The following is a 21,408-nucleotide window of genomic DNA, read 5'->3' as shown; positions in this document are numbered from 1 at the left end:
GTTGTATATTGAAAATGATCTTGCACTTCCAGAAGCCTCCAGCAGGTGGACTATAATATACAGCACTGTTGCTCCACACTAGTCTCAGCCTCAAGGCAGGAACACACCAAGCCGACGGTCGGCCATCGGCAGTTTTTGTTCGTCGGCCGACTAAAGCCGGGTGCACACTGTGCGATTTATAATAGTCCTTTACGATTGTTGCTTGTCAGACTGTACGAACATGATCTCAGCTGTCCTATATGTCAGACTGTAAGACAGTCAAGACGCGTTAAAATAGATGCGCGCTTGAAAACTTGTCCGGAGTTTTACATCATCAACCCACACACATTCGGTCACTGTAAGCTGCATTACACGCGGGACTGAAATGGTGGCTAACAAAGAAATCTCTAGCGTCAGTTTTGATCATGGCTTATCTTGAAAAACAAGTCAATTTGACGTTTGTCGTAGGAGAAGTCACACTGCAGGACTGTGTGCCAAATCTTCTTTCCAGAATTTCGTTGGAGGTAAAATTTGATGACAACGGTCATTAATCAGCTGTCGGTGAAATCAAAGACTACAGATTTTTGCCTAGGATTATAGGAATCTTTCAGGATTCTCAAAATTTGTCACGACCAAATCGTGGCCAAAATCACACAGTGTGCACCCACCTTAAGTTTTCTCAGTGTGTTCCGCACCGTCGGCTGAAGTTGGTCCTCGTCGGCTTTTTATCGGCCGATTCGACGTTGAATCGGCATCGGAGCTCGTTGGTCCGTCGGGCCATCTGATCATTCTGATTGGCTGTTCAGCTACTGCCACCTGCTGGTATGGAAAGGCACTGCCGACTGCAGTTATACATGTAAAAAAAAAAAAAAATGTAAATATATATATTTGACTCCTTTCCCTCTTTAGACTTAGATGAGTGACAGCTTAGATGAGTGACAGCTTTTTAGTGATTTTAAATGGTCCTTTTAAAAGATACTTTTAATTCTTTATATTACAATATGTTTATGATAGCAAAGTTTACATCAAACGAAAAAAAATGTAATAGTTGACAAACTCTGTCTGCGTCATGACATGTTATAATATATCACCTTATTACATGGCTCTGTGGAATACTTGATTCTGATTGGTCAATGGCGCCATCCAGCGGTATGTTATTCCCCGATAACAACCGCTGAAAACAGATAACACAGGCTCATCCGGGTAACTGAAGTCAGCAGCTCTATTTGCTTGCTAGGAACGGTTTTTCCTCATGGAAGTTTTGCCTTTGGTGAGCTAATAAAATATTAAAAAGCAGCCAAATCAATATTTTATGTATAGTTATTTAATTACGTCATCCGGTATCTCGGATCGACTCGCTCTCTCATTTCATACAAACGCAGCTGCTGCCAATTTGTGACTATTGTTTTGTTCAATGTAATGGATTAAGATAACAAACAGGTACGATTTTAAATCAGTTTAATCTTATATCTATATCTCTTATCCCCATAATTATTTAAGTGGCGAAATGCCGTGTAATATGTGGTATGACTGTACCATATCTTAAATCAGTTTGTACTGTACCATCTGTTTCCATCTAGTTTGAACTTGCCGCGCTAGCAACTGTTCTCTCCGCGGAAGTGGACTCAGATCGGCTCAGATCAATATTTCGTGTCTAATTATTTACTTATGTGGCAAGTAGCCGTGTAATAAGCGGGATAATGTACATCCAGCCGGTTGTTATCTCAGAATAAACCCCTTCAAGCTGATGCAAGACCCTGTTGGGGTTTATTCTGAGATAACAACCGGCTGGATGTACATTATCCCTTACATAACACATTAATTATGCATGACAGCAGTTACCAAAGATATTAGTTTTGCCATTGGCATTTGCCACTTAAACTATGCTTTGGAAAAAATGAGTGAAATCACAAGTTAATGACTCTTCATGGCAGACATTGATGTTTGTGTATTCTGAAACAGCTATTTTAGAACCTCTTTACTGGCAACACTAACACTGTGGGCCGTTTTTGCTTGTTTTAAACTGCAAGTAAAGTGCAGTGTATTTTCTTTAAAATAAATTTAAACTTCTGTATTTTTTTTTTCTTAATTTCAGTTATATTGCTGCTTGCTTTTACTTGACCAAATTTTTTTTTACATTTTTTTAAATTAAACCACAACTAAGACTGTAGTCTAAAGCATTAATGAATTAAGTTTAAGTATGTCTTTTCCATGTGCTTAAAAATGAGGATGATGGGTAAGAGGTGAGTTTATTTCACTTTTTGTTATTTGTAGTTTGTTTAATTCTTGTGATTTTTTTCCTCCCACCATTTTATCACTTTTTGTGTGTGTGTGTGTGTGTGTGTGTGTGTGTGTGTGTGTGTGTGTGTGTGTGTGTGGTCCTGGTAAACCCTACGTTATGGGGACATTTTGTGGCAATATGTAAAATATGGCAATATATTTTTGGTCCCCATGAGGAAAAAGGCTTATAAATCATAGGTTTAGGGGATAGAATATACAGTTTGTACAGTAAACCATTACGTCTATTGAAAAGAGTCCCCGTAAACCACATATACAAGTATGTGTGTGTGTGTGTGTGAGTATGTGAGAGAGAGAGAGAGTGTGAGAGAGAGAGAGTGTAAGTGTGTGTTTTATGTTTTGTTTGCCTTTCATGTTCTATTATCCTGTCTTGTTTTCTAACGAGTTCTCGGCTGGTGCATATACATGTTGCCATTTACTCAGGATATTGTCACAATTTATGTTTTGTGAAGTAAAGTTATGTTTGAACTTTGTGTTTCATCATTCCCTGCCTGAGTTTGTTTGTTTGTCATGGTTACTGATTTGATTTGTCAATATGTCCAGTTGTGTTATCACTAATCACCTTGTTTCTGCTGTGTACTTAAGTTCCCCTTGGCCGAATCCGAAATCATCTCCTAAACCCTCAATTACTGCTCCCTACATTAGTCCACTAATACAGTTCACTTGAAGAGTGAATGAAAACAAGTAAGTGAATCCGGACAGCTGTTGAACATACATCGGCTGTACACTTCGTTCGGACACCACTACAAATGGCTGTCCCCTCAAATAATGCCCTATTTAAGGGTATAGGGGGCGATTTCGGATTCAGCCCTTGTTTAAATGCAGTTGGTCTGGTCTCGTCGATATTAATGGTTGTGTTTTGTGTGCCTGTCTTGTTTGGATCAACATTTGTGTGGATTATTAAAGACTTCTGAACCTGATCTTCTTCCTGTACTTTCTGCAACCATTTGTGACAGATGTACAATACTTTTTACTTTTGAATGGCCATCAACAGAGAAGGATATGTTTTGTCTGCCCATTTCACACTGTGGTCTGTTGCTGATGTCCATGTGATAAGTGATAAGTGGAGCAGAAGTCAGTTTCTGCTTAAATGTTTAAGTGTTGCTTCTTTACTTACTTGTGCGTTTTTGTGGTTGATTTCTGTCCAACAGTTGCAGATTCACACATTATTTTCTTTTTGTGCTCAGAGGTTCAGCACACTCATTAACCAATGCAGCCACAGTTTAAAACTGTACTTGAAAGATTCTTATATATAGTAATTAGGAAACATGAGAGACTGGGAATGGTTGCAATACATTTTATTATTATTATTAAACTTTGATGTAGTTTCCTATATGTTTCGGCTACAAATTTTGAAATCTTGAGTTGTAACATCTGAAAATATGGACAGTTTAGATTTTGTACATGCATTTATTTTTTTGTTAATCAAATTTGCTTGTTCAAAATTATTTTAAACCAACCCCCATGAACCCCTTCCACCAACTCCAGACATTTAATTTTAAGCATATTAATTCAAAAAGGTGAAAAAAAAAAAAAAAAAAATTATTGTAAAACAGCAACATTATTTAACACAGGATTAAAAAATAAAACAAACTAACACTTAAACATAATAGTTTGTGTTAATCACTTTCATGGTTTTGTCAAAGTCGCAGCTTATATGATTGTGACCAGAGCAGTATTTTCTGGTTAGATTCAAATAACTATACGCCACCCTGGGATTTGCACCCAAGGAAATACGATAAAAAGGACACAGGTTTGGGGGTACAATGAAAAGACAGACATGTTGTCCAATTTAACAAAAGAAACTTTTAACAAAAAAAGAAAATAAATCAACCCAGAATCATCATAGTCAAATACACACTAACAAGTTTATTATAACAGTAATGTTAAAACTCACAGGATTAAAACAACATTTCTCCAGACATCTATATGCAAAGGCCAATCAAGTCAGTCACTGTTGAAGACTAAAGAAAAATTGGACCTTCCCCACCAAGAGATATATACACTATATTGCCAGAAGTTTTGGGACGCCTGCCTTTACGTGCACATGAACTTTAATGACATCCCATTCTTAATCCGTAGGGTTTAATATGGAGTTGGCCCACCCTTTGCAGCTATAACAGCTTCAACTCTTTTGGGAAGGCTTTCCACAAGGTTTAGGACTATGTTTATGGGAATTTTTGACCATTCTTCTAGAAGCACATTTGTGAGGTCAGGCAGTGATGTTAGCGAGAAGGCCTGGCTCGCAGTCTTAGATTATTATGTGCGAGGTAGAGAGAGAGCAAAGACAGTGCTTAATTTGAAGACAGAGAGAGTTCTCACGCACAAGGGAGGAGCTCTCTGCTCGTTCTGTCCGTCAGCTGAGCAGTCATCTGACTGAATCACTAATAAACAACTCTAAATAACTGATCAAATAAGGCTTTGGCGGGACACAAAATTGTTTTGGCGGCCGCCAAAAAATTTTCAATGTAGGAAAAACCCTAATTCCTTTCACTGGAACTAAGGGGCCAAGTCCAATCCCTGAAAAACAACCCCCCACCATCGGTGCGTTCCAAACGGGATATATCGCCCTCCGAAGGGCACTTCGGAGTGAAAACAGTCATGGGCGCCATATTGAAGGGTCGTTCCAAACCGAAGTGCTCAAACCTGGCCACTTCAAAGGGCCCTTCAGAATGAAGGATTTCGAAGGCTACAACTGATGGACACTTCGGGCCCCCATGATCCTTTGCACAGGGAAGTTCTTTGACGTCACAGAATGGGTACAGGAGGTTAGGAGTTCAATTTTAACTATAAATGTATGTATAGTATTTTTCTATACTATGGTAATATTTACAAGTTAGATTTGCTACATTATTATGGTCATAATGACATTGTACTTCAACAAAAATACTTTTTTAGCCCCCAAATCAGTCCATTCAAATGTTTTAAATACATAGACACAATATACAATATGGTGCGATAAACCAAAAATAAATAAATAAACTAACGTTAAACAAAGGGCGCAGCTTACACAATCTACTCTTCCTTGATTGTCTCGTTAAGATGACGTAGAAGTGCGTTCCAAAAAAAGAGTTTTTTTTAACCCTACACCCTTCATCCCTTCTAAGCTCTCGCTCCGGAGGGTAAACCCTTTGGAGGGATTAGGGCATAGGGATGAGCCTTTCCGAATGGAACGCAGGGCATAATCCCCCCTCCACCAAACTTTACACTTGGCACAATGCGTCAGGCAAGTATATTCTCCTGGCAACCGCCAAACCCAGACTCGTCCATCGGATTGCCAGACAGAAAAGTGTGATTCGTCACTCCAGAGAACACGTCTCCACTGCTCTAGTGGCGCCGTGCTTTACACCACTGCATCTGACGCTTTGCATTGCACTTGGTGATGTAAGGCTTGGATGCAGCTGCTCGGCCATGGAAACCCAATCCATGAAGCTCTCTACACACTGTTCTTGAGCTAATCTGAAGGCCACATGAAGTTTGGAGGTCTGTAGCTATTGACTCCGCAGAAAGTTGGCGACTTCTGTGCACTGTGCGCCTCAGCATGCGCTGACCCCGCTCTGTGATTTTACGTGGTCTACCACTTCGTGGCTGAGTTGCTGTTGTTCCCAATTGCTTCCACTTTGTTATGATACCACTAACAGTTGACCGTGGAATATTTAGTAGTGAGGAAATTTCACGAATGGACTTATTGCACAGGTGGCAACCTATCACGGTACCACGCTTGAATTCACAGAGCTCCTGAGAGCGACCCATTCTTTCACAAATGTTTGTAGAAGCAGTCTGCATGCCTAGGTGCTTGATTTTATACACCTGTGGCCATGGAAGTGATTGGAACACCTGAATTCAATGATTTGGAGGGGTGTCCCAATACTTTTGGCAATATAGTGTATATAAAACACAAAAGTTAATTACAAAAAAAAAAAAAAAACTACAAGGCTAAAGCTTACCTTAGGGGTGGCAAACTAGCTGAAAGAATTCGTTCTCAACCAAGGATAAACAAATAAAGGGGAAAACCCACCCCATACTGCTACACAATGTAACATTTTGTTCAGTATTTGTGCAATAATTAGCAACCATCTCTTTTTTTAGTATATAGGCAAATGTTTTGAGTAAATGCTATATAACAAATTGAACAAGAGAACCTGCTGATTCAGATTATACACTGCTGTCATTTAACATACATTAACGTGTTCACAAATCAAATTAGCCACAAGTAAAATGTTGATTTGTTGTTGTGTTGTGGCTAGTTTGAGTTTGCTGCTGCAGCTTATTTGTTCACTTGTTAACACTTATGTGGTTTCAGGCGATATTTCTGCTCTGAAACAGGAGGAAACAGAGAGACACTGCAAGAAGTGAGCAGCTCCTCTCATACACACACACTCCACTGTAGACATGATTCACCCTCTGATTCTCTCTGGGATTTTACTTTACATCTCAGGTAAAACAAAACTATAATTCTGTTTTAAAAAGTATTATTAAACTATTGTACAGTCTGTTAAATTGTTAAAATTGTTTAACTTTAAGCTATAATTATAGGCCTACTATATACATTAACATCAGTACATATATAGTTTGTGAGTGTTTTTTTTATGTTTTTTCTCCTATTTATTCTTGTCTTCAGGTGCTGCTGGAGTTAATACACAGAAACTTAATATAGCAGTGAAATCTGGATCATCTAGCATTATTCCATGTGTGTATGATAAAAAAGACCTCAGACTCTGGATATTACTGGTGCGCTGTGGAGATTCATGGTGCCCTAGACGCTGGTTATTATTTGTATCTGACGGTACAACGAGGTAAAGAACATCTTTCTAAATTATATAATTTAAATATGAAATAATGTAGCTATAAGGAATGTTATAAATAATGAAACTGTTTACAGTTCTTGTTGTGTTAGGTGTGATAGATATTTATTTCTGTACACAAGCAAAAAGAACTGAAAAAGGATTACATGTTAACTGAAGATGGTGACTAATGAAGAACCCATGTGACACCAACTATTTTTAATTGCTGAGATATCATGATTGTTCTTCATTTACTGTTGAATCAACACTAATTGTTCTGATTCTGATTCCTCTTAATGATTCCGGTTCCTTGGAGTTCATTAAGTGAATCAGATCAGAAACCACTGCGAATGGTGTTTTGATTCACTAAAGTAAGAATTGGCTTATAAGAATCATTCGTTTAGGAATCAGAAACTCTCGCAGCGCTGAATGGTTTAGATTCATAAAAAAATAATCGACTTATAGGAGTCATTCGTTCAGGAGTCAGGCTACGCTTGTTGCGCCGTGTGTTTTTGACGCACTAAAAAAACAGCCCATTATAGTCATTTGTTTGGGAATCAGACTATACTGGGATGTGTTTACCAAAAACATTGTTAGCCAACCAAAGTTCCGTTGAACTTTGTTATTAATTGCTTTTGGGAAACGCACCTCTGGTCGTGCACATGTCTTAGATTCATTAAATAAAGCACATAAGAGTCATTTATTCAGTAGTTTGCAATGCTGGTTCCCATTCAGTCGGTCACGTTCGACGTACGTCGGACAGACCGACGAATAGGAATCTCGCTAGAGAGGCCAATCTACTTCGAGTGTAACTACAACGAGCCAATGCACATTGGCATGCAATCATATGCATCAGCTGCTCGCCTCGCAGCGCGGGTATATAACGAGCAACAGGTGCGTTGCATCTTCAGCTTTTCGCTTCGGAGCCGAACCTCAGGGTTACTACGGAGTGCATCAAAACTGAAAAGACGAGCCGTTGCGGGACTTCTCTGTTGTGCAGGCGGACAGCACTGCAGCGGGCCGGTCCCCTTCTTTTGTGTTGCCGAGGAGCAAATTCAGAGCCGTTCTCACGGCTGGTAGAGCGGTGCGCTTAGAGCGCTAAAAAGCTGTTCTGACAGCTGGTGAGACGGTTGTGAGGAGGGAGTGCACACGACAGGCTGCACTACTTCCCTGTCTGTGTTGCTGCGGCTTTTTCCCCTGCGTGCTTCGGCACGTAAAGAGCGAGTCCCTAAAAGAGCTTACACAAGTAGATTCGCGTCTTTTTAAAGATGTCGTTCTACTTGTGTGTTTCTGGATGCGGTCGTTATCTATCACCGCGGGATGGTCACCAACGCTGTATCGCGTGCCTGGGCTTAAGTCACGCTGAAGCGGCGTTTGTGGATGAGTCATGCACCCATTGTGGGAAGATGACCATCTCGGAGTTGCGATCTAGACTCCAGTTCCTGCAAAGGGGCGGAGTCCCGGTGCCGTTGCCTCGTTCCAATCCTCCTCAGAGGGTTGCTGCGGGCAGCGGTGCTGGTGATCTGAGGATCACGGTGAGCGTGCTTCCTTCGGGGAACCAACCCCCTAGGAACCCTCATCCCTCCTGCACTCCGCAGCCAGTAGAGCTGCCGGGGGAGCGCGGTGGACCACCCCAGAGGTGCGTACCATCCGTATCCTTCGGAGCTCCCCAAGATGATAGGATGTCGGTCGCTGCATCGGAGGGTGAGCCTGATACTTCGGGGGATGATGATTCGGCGCAGCTGCCTCCTTCAGGAGTGACAACTGTGCCCGATTCGGACCCGGAAATGATGGCTATGCTTGCCCGGGCCGCCAACAGGGTTGGGCTCATGTGGAATCCTCCACCGTGTCCCGAACCCTCGAGGCTGGATGATTGGTTTCTCGGGGTGGCCAGGGCTGGTTCTCAGCCCCCCACCCCAGTTCCTTTCTTCCCGGAGGTGCATGAAGAACTCACTGGCACATGGACGGCACCTTTTACTGCCCGAAACCGTGTCGGTGGGTCCTCCTCCCTCACCACCCTTGATGGCGGGGCGGCTAAGGGTTATACGCGCATACCCCCTGTGGAACGGGCCGTTGCTATGCAACTGTGCCCTAACTCCACCTGGCGGGGGGAGCCGTCTCTCCCTTCCCGGGCCTGTAAGTACTCGTCGGACCTTACCGGCAAGGCTTATCAGGCCTGTGGGGAAGCCGCCTCTGCCTTGCACGCTATGGCGTTGCTGCAGGTCCATCAGGCCAAGGCACTGAAGGACCTGCACGAGGGTGGTCATGACCCACAAGTTCTTCAGGAGCTTCGGGCCGCGACGGACCTCGCGCTTCGTGCGACGAAGGTCACGGCGCGGTCTGTGGGTCGTGCGATGTCCACGCTAGTGGTCCAGGAGCGCCATCTCTGGCTGTGTCTTGCGGACATGAGGGATACCGACAAAGTCAGGTTTCTTAATTCCCCCGTGTTCCAGACCGGCCTCTTCGGCGACGCGGTCGAGAACTTTGCCCAGCAGTTCTCGGCTGTACAGAAGCAGTCTGAGGCGATCAGTCACATCCTGCCGAGGCGGTCAGCTGCTGCACCTCCACCGCCCGCGGCCCCTCAGACTGCTCGTCGCCGAGGGCACCCTCCCGCGGCCGCCCCCGCTCCCGCGCCCCAGCAGCAGCCGTCATCCAAGCGGCGCCGTGGAGCCGGTCGTGGTCAGGGTGCCCAGCCCGTCCTGCCCGCCCCCAAGAAGAAGGGCGGCAAGGCCAAGTCCAAGAGGCCCTAGGACGGGCGACCCGGAGATGAAGGGGACTGCTCTTCAGGAGATGGTGACCGCACCACTCCTTCCCCCGGAGGAGGGCCGGGTGGAGAATCCTTTGTTTCCTTTTGTTTGTGTTCCTCCGCTGGCCCAACAGCCAGCGGTACCCAAATTCTCAGTAAAAGAGCAGTTTCCTTCATCTCCGGGTCCGAAGAGGGCTCGGAGAGCAGTGGGAGGGCAAGAACCTCACCACTCTCATCCCCCTCTTCTGTCGCCAGCGGACAGCAGCGAGCGGCGGGTAGCCAAAGCCTTGACCGCTCCCTCTGTCCTCCCGTGGAACCAGGTAAGTGTTGCACATCACACTGTGACGCCGCTCCAGGGCCGCCTCGCAAAGAGAGCCCCCCGGGCCGCGTCCCTGGCTTCCACCTCGCTGCCCCACTGCGGGTACGCCTGCGGTCCCTTTGGTCCCGCTTGTTCGGTCTCTGAGTGCCTGGCTAGCGCTCCCCAGGCCGTCTCGCTGGCTCATTCGGACCGTCAGGCTCGGCTATGCGATTCAGTTCGCCCGGCGTCCCCCCAAGTTCAGGGGCGTCCTCTTCACTACAGTGAAAGATGTAGATGCCCATGTCTTGCGTGCGGAGGTCGCGGTCCTACTGGCGAAGGACGCGATAGAGCCGGTCCCTCCAGCCGATATGAGGTCAGGGTTCTACAGTCCCTACTTCATTGTACCCAAGAAAAGCGGTGGGTTACGACCGATCCTGGATCTGCGAGTTTTGAATCGGAGCCTTCACAAGCTACCGTTCAAAATGCTCACGCAGAAATGCATTTTCAAGTGCATCCGTCCCCAGGATTGGTTTGCAGCGATCGACCTGAAGGACACGTACTTTCATGTTTCGATTCTTCCGCGTCACAGGCCATTCCTGCGCTTCGCGTTCGAAGGTCGAGCATATCAGTACAGAGTCCTACCCTTCGGGCTGGCCCTGTCTCCCCGCGTCTTCACGAAGCTCGTGGAGGGAGCCCTTGTTCCCATGAGAGAACAGGGTGTTCGCATTCTCAACTATCTCGACGACTGGCTCATTCTGGCACAGTCCCGGGATCAGTTGTGCGAACACAGGGATTTGGTGCTCAGACACCTCAGCCAGTTGGGTCTTCAGGTCAACTGGGAAAAGAGCAAACTCGCCCCGGTGCAGAGGATCTCTTTTCTCGGTATGGAGTTGGATTCGGTCGAACAGATAGCACGCCTCACAGAGGAACGTGCTCAGTCGGTGTTGAACTGCCTGAATACGTTCAACGGCAGGACAGCGGTTCCACTGAAATTTTTTCAGAGGCTCCTGGGGCATATGGCAGCCGCAGCGGCAGTAACCCCGCTCGGTCTGCTTCATATGAGACCGCTTCAACACTGGCTCCACGGCCGGGTCCCGAGATGGGCGTGGCAACGCGGCACGTTCCGGGTGGCAATCACTCAGGAGTGCCGCCAGACCTTCAGCCCGTGGTCGGACCCCTTGTTTCTTCGGGCTGGAGTACCCCTAGAGCAGGTGTCCCAGCATGCTGTGGTATTCACGGATGCCTCTGCCACGGGCTGGGGTGCCACGTACAACGGGCATGCAGTGTCAGGGGTGTGGACGGGCCCCCATCTGCATTGGCACATCAACTGCCTCGAGTTGCTAGCGGTACGCCTTGCTCTGAGCTGCCTCAAAGGGCCGCTACGGGGCAAGCATGTACTGGTCCGGACGGACAACACTGCGACCGTTGCGTACATCAACCGTCAAGGTGGTCTACGCTCCCGTTGCATGTCGCAACTCGCCCGCCATCTCCTCCTCTGGAGTCAGAAGCATCTGAGGTCGCTTCGTGCCGTTCATATTCCCGGTGTGCTCAACCGTGTGGCCGACGAGCTTTCACGAGCTGCGCTGCCAGGAGAGTGGCGACTCCACCCCCAGGTGGTCCAGCTGATTTGGAGAGAGTTCGGAGAGGTTCAGGTAGACCTGTTTGCCTCACCAGAAACCTCCCATTGCCGGTTGTTTTACTCCCTGTCCGGGGGAACACTCGGAACAGACGCACTGGCGCACAGCTGGCCCCGGGGCCTTCGCAAATATGCGTTTCCCCCAGTGAGCCTACTTGCACAGACCCTGTGCAAAGTCAGGGAGGACGAGGAGCAGGTCCTGCTAGTTGCGCCCTATTGGCCCAACCGGACCTGGTTCCCGGAACTCTCACTCCTCGCGACAGCCCCTCCCTGGCCCATTCCTCTGAGGAAGGACCTTCTTTCTCAGAGACGGGGCACTCTCTGGCACCCGCGTCCAGACCTCTGGAAACTCCATGTCTGGTCCCTGGACGGGACGCGGAGGTTCTAGGTGACTTACCCCCCGAGGTACTTAACACCATCGCTTCGGCACGTGCTCCGTCTACGAGACGGGCTTACGCCTTGAAGTGGAACCTGTTCGTCGAGTGGTGTTCTTCTCGTCGAGAGGACCCCCGAAGATGCTCGATCGGTGTCGTGCTTTCCTTCTTGCAGCAGGGGTTGGAGCGTAGGCTGTCCCCCTCCACCCTCAAAGTCCATACTGCTGCTATCTCCGCATATCATGACCACATAGATGGCAAATCTGTTGGTCAGCACGACCTGGTCGTCAGGTTCCTTAGGGGGGCGAGGCGGTTAAATCCTCCTCGTCCTCCCTCCATACCCTCTTGGGACCTTGCTCTGGTGCTGAGAGCACTTCAGATTGCTCCCTTTGAGCCCTTGCAATCAGCAGACTTAAAGATTCTGTCTATGAAGACTTTGCTGCTGGTTGCATTGGCCTCCATCAAGAGGGTAGGGGACCTGCAGTCTTTTTCGGTCGACGAATCGTGCCTGGAGTTCGGGCCGGGTGACGGCCATGTGGTACTGAGACCCCGGCCTGGCTATGTGCCCAAGGTTCCTACCACTCCCTTCAGGGACCAGGTAGTGAGCCTGCAAGCGCTGCCCTCGGAGGAGGCAGACCCAGCCCTGGCTTTGCTCTGTCCAGTTCGCGCTTTGCGACTGTACATAGACAGAACTCAAAGCTTCAGGACCTCAGACCAGCTCTTTGTCTGTTACGGAGGCCAGCAGAAGGGAAAGGCTGTCTCCAAGCAGAGGATGGCCCACTGGATAGTGGATGCCATCGCCCTGGCTTACCAAGCTCAGGGCGTGCCCTGCCCGCTCAGGTTGCATGCGCACTCCACGAGAGGCGTCGCATCTTCCTGGGCGCTGGCTCGTGGCGCCTCGCTAACAGACATCTGTAGAGCTGCGGGCTGGGCGACACCTAACACGTTCGCTAGATTCTATAGCCTTCGTGTCGAGCCGGTCTCCTCCTGTGTTCTCACCTCAGGTCAGAGGCACGGAGAGGCCCCGGCTTAGTGTCGGCTTGCTGCGCTTACATGCGCTTTTTTCTCCAGAGAGTCCCTACAAGGCAGACCCTGTTGAGTCCTCCGATCTCCCTTCGGCAGCCGACGTGGCGGAGCGTCTGGCGCTAGGCCTATACTCCGTTGTATCCTTGAGAACCGGGTTCAGGCTGGGTACCATATGTGTGACCCTACTGGGATCCCATATGTCTAGTTCCACGGTTGCTCCTAAACGAAGCCCGTGTCTTTCCCTCTGGGAGAACCCACCTCTCATCGAGTTGGAGTCACCCCAGTTCTTCCATATGTAGTACAACCTACGGGTTAGTCCATATGTACTTCTCCACTTAACTCCTTCGGGAAGGATGTGGCTTCCGCAGCGTTCCTTTCCGAGCGGAAGGGTACGCTTTCCCAGCGTTATCCAATAGTCTCACTGAATGGGTTTTGGGGAACAGCAGTGATCGACACTCTCTGTGTTAGCCCTGTCCCACCGTCCGTAGGCAAGGGGGTTCAGGTGGCTTACAACAGAGCGCTGGAAGGGGGCAGCCCCTGTGGCGCTTTGGTAGGGATTCCTATTCGTCGGTCTGTCCGACGTACGTCGAACGTGACCGACTGAATGGGAACGTCTCGGTTACAAAGGTAACCCTCGTTCCCTGAAGGAGGGAACGGAGACGTACGTCCCGTCGCCACAGTCGCTGTACCCCGCTGATGCTGCCGCCTATCCGGTTCGGCTCCTCAGCGAAAACCTGAAGATGCAACGCACCTGCTGCTCGTTATATACCCGCGCTGCGAGGCGAGCAGCTGATGCATATGATTGCATGCCAATGTGCATTGGCTCGTTGTAGTTACACTCGAAGTAGATTGGCCTCTCTAGCGAGATTCCTATTCGTCGGTCTGTCCGACGTACGTCTCCGTTCCCTCCTTCAGGGAACGAGGGTTACCTTTGTAACCGAGACGTTTCCCTGTATAGCTGCGTCTGAAATGGCTCTCTTGAGCAGTGTTGGGGTAACACGACAAGTAACGTGAGGTACGTAATGAGATTTTCCAAAGTAACTAGTAGAGTAACGCATTACTTTTAAATTTACAACAACATATCTGAGTTACTTTTTCAAATAAGTTATGCTAGTTACTTTGTTTTCCCATTTATTGACTGACAGCTCTCCTGTCCCCATGTTGAGAGAAATTGGGAGCAAGTGCAGAGGCGTTGTGTGTGCTGTGTAAACATGATGGTTATTGTAGTTCTAGACTAAATGTGAACATGCATTTACTCATCTCACTTGCACAAAAACAGATTCAGTATTCCTCAAAATGATTAAAAACTGTGAAATGCAAACTCAGAATATCATGCAAACCTGCAATAATTAAAAATGTTAAATTACACAAATACACTTTATGCATTTAATCTCACTTTATTAAGCAATGTCTTTACTGCTGACCTTCGATGATTGAATTTAACCATGCTAATAAGAAAAAATGACTTTAGATAAACATAACATTTATGTTTTGTTTTTTATTTTAATTGCTGAAGTAAGAGAGTTGAACTTTCTTCTCCTGCATCTTATTCTTCTGCAATCCAGAATGGCAGCACAGCTGAAAGTTTGAAAGTTTGTCCCTCTACTGTACAGGTGTGAATTTCCTTCAGCCTGCGGCTTATTCATTTTGGTGTTAAAGGGCCTTTACATTTGCCAAAAATAGAACTGTTTTTGTTATTAAAAAACAAACCAGCAAGCCCAGATGAGAAAAAGTAAAGTAAAAGTATTTTTTTGAGTTCAGAAATGGAAATGATGTTATTTCAAATTTAGCCACAGAGTATTTGTTTGGTGTGCATCAGCGGAAGTGTGCATGTTCGATAGCACGGGAATCAAACATCATCATTATTCGGTTCCATGATCGTTTAAAAATAGAACTGGTTTTGAATAAAGTGTTCTCAACTGTAGTAGTAAACACTTTACAATATCAAGGAATATATATCTATTTAAACATTAAACAGTAATAAGCCAATTGATTGGCAAATTGTATTGTGTTTTTTACTGTTTTCAGATACAGTTCCTGATGTGTCTGTGGTGAGCAGCAGTGTATCTGGACATGAAGGTGGTAATGTCAGTGTCCAGTGTTTCTACAGTTCTAGATATCAGAATAAAATCAAACAGTGGTGCAGATATAAAGATCAGAGCTGTTACACAGTAACTGACACATCCCAGAATCCATCAGTCCAGATCAGTGATGATGGGAGAAGATCCTTCACTGTGTTGATGACTGGACTGAGACTCAGTGATTCTGGATGGTAGTTGTGCTCAGTAGGAGATCTGCAGGTTCCTGTTCAACTCATTGTCAATGAACCCAAAAGTGGTAAGGTCACAAATCAATACTGTATAAAAATGGTGATACTCTTAATGCACTAAAACTAACCCCATGTTTTTCTCCTTTCAAGCAGTGACAAATATTCCAACAGCTCCACCATCTGACTCTGAGACAGACATGTAGGTGTCATTTTCGACTTTTGCTGTGATATTATTACTGTATTATTGTATAAGTTATAGTGATATATTATTGTTTAATACTTCTTTATTAATAATAACTGCAAATAACTTTTATTTGGTGTGATCACTGTTCAAAGACATTAATACTGGATCTAGCTGCAACATATTAATGTCTGTATGTGAGAGAATAATATTAGTTTGATTTATACTTTAACAAATGACTTTCCTTTACTGTGTGCTCTTTTACATGCAGTAAACAGGATCTAATTTCAAGCTTCAACAAAGGTTACAAAATCACCATAAAGGTTTTATGAAAGTGGTCCATATGACTGTATTCTGACTCTTCTGAAGCCAAACAATAGTTTAATCTCAATAACATTGAATGTCTTTGCATCTGCTCTTTTGGCATGTTCAGAAGTGTTCAAGAAAGAAGTAGTGATGTCTGATCATGAATTAATAATTCAGATCTATTTAATGAACCTGTTGATCCTGTTCCCAAAAGATTTGTTCACAATTTTGACTGATTAGGTCCTTTCTGGTGAAAGAAGTGCATGGAGAATAGCGACAAGTACTTTGTTTCTTCTTTTTTTGTTCCACGGAAGAAAGAAAGTCATGCAGGTTTGGAATGACATGATATGATTGTTCTTCCATTTCTGAGTGACCATATTTGTCTTTCTCTTTTTACATTGTTTTGCAGGTTCACAACTCAGTCATCTGCCAACAGAAATCCTACAAGTATGAATATAATAATTTCAGCCACATAAGAAAAAACTGCTTTAGTAAATCATAATGTCATAAAAGTAGAAATTATGACATAAAAAGTCTAAATTATGACAAAAAGCTGAAATGTTGACATAAAAGTCAAAATTATAACATAAAAGTCAATTATTACAAAAAGTCTACATTATGAAATAAAAGTAATAAAAAGTGACATAAAAAGTTAAAATTCTGACATAAAATTCAACTTTTTATGTCATAATTATGATAGACCAAAGCATTAATTTTCTTATGTGGTGGAAATGGGCATGCATAATAAACAGCTTCTTTCATTAATGATAACATCATGATCAAACTAAGAAACTTGTTTTTCTGTTTTTGGCAGCAGTTACGACTACAGACTCAAGACCTGAAACACACATGTAAGTGTGAACATTACTCAGTCATTCATAACAACTGATACCAAACTATTTCACGACATCATATATGTTTAATTGCAGAGATGAAACCAACCCGTCTCTAATAGCGGCCTCAGAGACTATTGCTACAGAAATACACAGCAAGGATGAGCAAAACAAGGATTTAAGGCATGTAAATATGCTTTTGTTTCAAAAGATGAACTTGCTATGCATTAAAAATGAGAATAGTTTTGTATGATAAACACAAATATGTCTCCATCACTCTAGGCATGTTGGGATTCTGCTCATGAGTCTTATAGCGACGCTTGTGCTGTTGCTGCTTGTTTCTCTTGTTGTAATAGTAACCTGGAGGCTGAGAAAGAAGCCAAGTGAGTTTTCTCTTACTTCTGGAGGACTGACAGTATATTATTGTGATTCATTTACAGATACTTAAATAAATCAATAAATGGACATAAATTATATATATATATATATATATATATATATTAGATAGATAGATAGATAGATAGATAGATTTGAGTTTAAATGATTTCATTACAGTATGTGAGAAGAGAGAGACTGTAAAGTGACTCGAGAGGCATCAAACAAGCAAATTGTAGGAAATTAAATTCCGGGACAAAAAATTGGGTCAAATATACAGTTTAGCATCATGACACAAAGACATCTGACAACAGAATGGTACAACTGACCATTCAGAATCAAGTATTCCAGAGGGACGTATAAAATAAATAGTATTTTATACCTTTTGTATATTTCATTCATAAACCCCTGTCAACTTTAATTATAATCTTAAAAATTAAGGTTCCAAATGTTTTTTTTTTTTGCAATGATACCATAGAAGAACCATTTTTGGTTCTCCAAAGAACCTTTCAATGATCATTTCTTAAAAAAGCCATTTTGTTCTTTGTGTGAAGAGATTTTTAAAAATCTAAAGAACCTTTTTCCACTATAAAGAACCTTCTGTGAAATGGAAAGATTCCATAAAGGTTTTTAAGAGTGTCCATTGAAAATAGTGTGATATTCAATCTTCATATTTCACTCTGACAGAGAGGGGTCACATTAGAGAAGAACATTTTAACAGCACCAGTAATACAGTAAGTATTTTACATACTACTGGAATTCAGAAATCTTCACAATTATACAAAACTTATTATAGCTAACAGTAGCATCTATATCTGCGTTTGTTTGATTCAGACGCCCTCTGAAAACCAGATGACATCCAGCAGTTCAGCAGCTGCTACTGTAAGTCATCAGTTCTACCTGTAGACATTTACTGATTGCAAATTAATGATCATCCATTGTTTATTCACAGTCTTCTGCCTCAGTGGATGACAATTTAGTGACTTACAGTTCTGTGATCTTTAATAAGGCAGTAAGTGTCGTCTTTGAATGTTCTGAATGTGTCACACAGTCTGTTTGTCCAATTCAAAATGGAAACTTGTTTGTAAATGATCACACTTTTTTGCATTTCCGTTATGTGGCACAGAAACTAATGGTTGTGATACAGACTTGAGATTCTTACCACTGATCGTGTTTATTCACAGAGTTTATCATCAGTGGATCCAGAGGGTCATGTGATCTACAGCTCTGTGAAAAAAACTTGCAAGGCTGTGAGTTTATAACATACACACCCTGCTCCTTCTTAATAAAGTTATGAGCAAATGAAAGTAAATCATTGTAAATTAGTAATAATTCATAATTATATTTGTACCATTTCAGTTTTAGTTAGTGTAAACCTGTTAACTGTCACCCTCCTTTTTGAACATAGAAATGAAAATGCACTATCCAAACATAAATGGCTGTAATTCATGAATGCTTTGGAACAAGATGGTTGCCAAATATGGAACCTTGAGTCTCAGACCTTTCCAAAGATATTTAGATTGTAAAATAAATGCACTAAATTTGTAATATGAAACATGACACCACCCATTAGGGGGAGGAGCCTGCTAAAAGGATTTAAAGGGATAGTTCACCCAAAAATGACAATTCTGTCATCATTTATTCACCCTCAAGTTGTTCTAAACCTGTATGAGTTCCTTTCTGCTGCTAAACTGTCACAGTTCCCTTGTCTCCCGGACTCCATTTCCCATGATCCTCCTGTCTCCACAGCTGCACTCACTTCCCTCGTCATCTCCCCATCAGCACTCATCACCTGCACCTGGACTTCCTCATTAGCACTCCCTATATAATGGACTCACTCCCTTCACTCCCTGTCCGTTCTTAATGTTATGTTGTTGTGGTAATGTGTGTTACGTTGTTCTATATTCCAGTATTTCCATTAAAGCCTATTGTTTGTGGATCTCCGTACTCGCTTCATCTCTCCTGCATACACCCACTGTAACATGAACACAAAAGAAGATATTTTGAATAATGTAATCAAACAGTTGTGGGGCACCACTGACTTCCATAATATGGAGGGGGAAAAAAAATACAATGTCAATGGTGCCCCACAACTGTTTTGTTAACTATACCTTTAAAGTACTGTTTTCATTGTAACACAATGTCTGATTTGAACCAGATGAATACTGAGGGTTTAAAATTTATGATGATTAATAAAATATGTGATACAATAGGCAATTAAAAAGAGCACCAAGCATTCCACTGGTGGGACACTGACAGTTAACAGTTTGTATTCAGCTAAAAATGTAAATGTGTCAGTGTTGTTGTTGTTTTTAAGTGTAGTTGGCATTATAGTTGAAATAAAATGAATAATTCCAGTCTTGCATAGGAGTGCATTTCATTTCTCTGCATCTTACAGGTACATTCCTGAGTGGATTCTTGACCAAATGGAGGACAAAAGCGACACATCAACACTTAAGAAAGAACTGAAACCTTCATGTTTCTTTTCATGCAAGTCCAAATTAGGCCTACATAAATTGTAGGCTTACATGCAATTTAGTTAGTTGAAATTAAATTACAGTTCATTAAAAAAACGAACTGTTCATATAACACATTTCTCCTGTATGTGTGGTGCTATCTGCTAGCGAATTTTATCTCTATACCAGTTTTACCATGTACCTGATTGCCAAATCCTAACCTCACCCCCACACCACACCTATTCCTATACCTACCTGGGGATTTAGGGGGGCAATAATCTGGCGGGCACCGGTTCTCTGTAATTTCCTGCAATTATACGTAAATTAAATGGTCTAATCAGTTAAGTCTTGTGTGTATGATTTAAGGATTAGTTCAACCAAAAACGAAAATTCTGTCATTAATTACTCACCCTTATGTCGTTCCACATCTGTAAGACCTTCGTTACACAAATTAAATATTTTTGATGAAATTCGAGAGGTATCTGACTCCTCCATAGACAGCAATATAATCACCACTTTCAAGGTACAGAAAGGTACTAAAGACATCGTTAAAACAGTTGACGTGACTGCAGTGGTTCAACCTCAATTCGACGAGAATACTTTTTGTGCGCAAAAACAAAACGAAAACAACGACTTTATTCAACAATCTTTTCTCTTCCCTGTCATTATATTTACGCAGTTGTCGCAATAAGCACAGTGAAGGCTTCCGTGTTTACGTCCGAATGCCGGCTCAGTATTGACCAAAGCTGATCACGTGAGTAGCATGACACATACGTGTGATGCTGACACAGGAGCCGGCCAGTCGTCGTTCTGACGTAGAACCTGGAAGTGCTGGACGTAAACAACGTATGAGAATGACACAGAAGAGAAGATATTGTTGAATAAAGTCGTTATTTTTGTTTTGTTTTTGCGCACAAAAATTATTCTCGTCATTTCATAAAATTAAGGTTGAACCACTGCAGTCACGTCGAGTGTTTTAACGGTGTCTTTAGTACCTTTCTGGACCTTGACAGGGTTAATAATATTGCTGTCTGTGGACGAGTCATATACCTCTCAGATTTCATCAAAAATATCTTAATTTGTCATCTGAAGATGAATAAAGGTCTTAGGGTGTGGAACGACATGAAGTGAGTAATTAATGACAGAATTTTGGCTGAACTAACCCTTTAAGGCCCAGTTTCACAGACAGGGCTTAGACTAAGCCAGGATTAGTCCATAGTTTAATTAGGGCGTTTAAGTAGCTTTTATAAACATGCCTTAGAAAAAAAAAAAAAAAAAAAAACATTACTGGTGTGCATCTTGAAACATCTTGAAGCCTTAAAACCCACAAATTGTGGTGTTCCTGGATAGGAGAAGGTGAAGAGATTTGCTGTTTAGATGACTTGTGATTTGTGACTGTTGAAGGAATGAGTTTGATTTTATTGAAAGCTGTGTTACCAAAAATAAATAAATAATCCAGAGTAGACAAATGCTTCCCTTTGGGCTTTATTTCTTTTACTTTCAAAGTGTAAGTGATGGAGGGCTCTTTAGAGTTACGTGTCTTTCGGCTCTTCTTAATATCTTACATATTGTGCTTTTTACTAGAACCACTAGAGTGTTATATATTTTGTTGACTTGTGTAATGGACCGTGTCATATCCGTGTTACCCTCAATTTATATATTACCTGTTTTATTAGACAGGTGAGCAACTGTTTGGATACCTTTCACAAAACTAATCATTGTTATATAGCCCAACACGGTTAGTCTTATTGTTTGAATCCGCGAGTAACATGTTTGTCCCATGCCTCAGAGACAACACTATTTTGTTAAGTGGTTAATATAGCATAATCAGAAAGAGCTTTATTTGC

At 43.3% G+C, this 21,408-nt stretch overlaps 1 protein-coding gene and 1 long non-coding RNA gene across 2 annotated transcripts in view; both read left to right on the top strand.

Moving 5' to 3' along the window:
* LOC127494805 (polymeric immunoglobulin receptor-like) overlaps positions 1-17,015 on the top strand; it is a 62,088-nt gene extending 45,073 nt beyond the window's left edge. The window contains exons 5-8 of the mRNA XM_051860963.1: positions 15,564-15,609; positions 16,307-16,344; positions 16,712-16,748; positions 16,827-17,015. Of these exons, the coding sequence (XP_051716923.1) occupies positions 15,564-15,609; positions 16,307-16,344; positions 16,712-16,748; positions 16,827-16,983 (278 nt within the window). The 3' untranslated portion in view covers positions 16,984-17,015. The remainder of the gene's footprint in view (positions 1-15,563; positions 15,610-16,306; positions 16,345-16,711; positions 16,749-16,826) is intronic.
* LOC127494861 (uncharacterized) lies at positions 17,011-19,345 on the top strand. The gene is made up of 5 exons (XR_007924996.1): positions 17,011-17,113; positions 17,793-17,839; positions 17,940-17,987; positions 18,058-18,117; positions 18,290-19,345. It is a non-coding gene; the product is annotated as an uncharacterized LOC127494861 (long non-coding RNA).
* The last annotated feature ends 2,063 nt before the right edge of the window (positions 19,346-21,408 follow it).

Source organism: Ctenopharyngodon idella, chromosome 2, assembly GCF_019924925.1.
Source record: "Ctenopharyngodon idella isolate HZGC_01 chromosome 2, HZGC01, whole genome shotgun sequence".
NCBI lineage: Eukaryota > Metazoa > Chordata > Actinopteri > Cypriniformes > Xenocyprididae > Ctenopharyngodon > Ctenopharyngodon idella.
The sequence above is the reverse complement of the archived record's forward strand: the minus strand, read 5'-3'. Positions and strand labels throughout refer to the sequence as shown.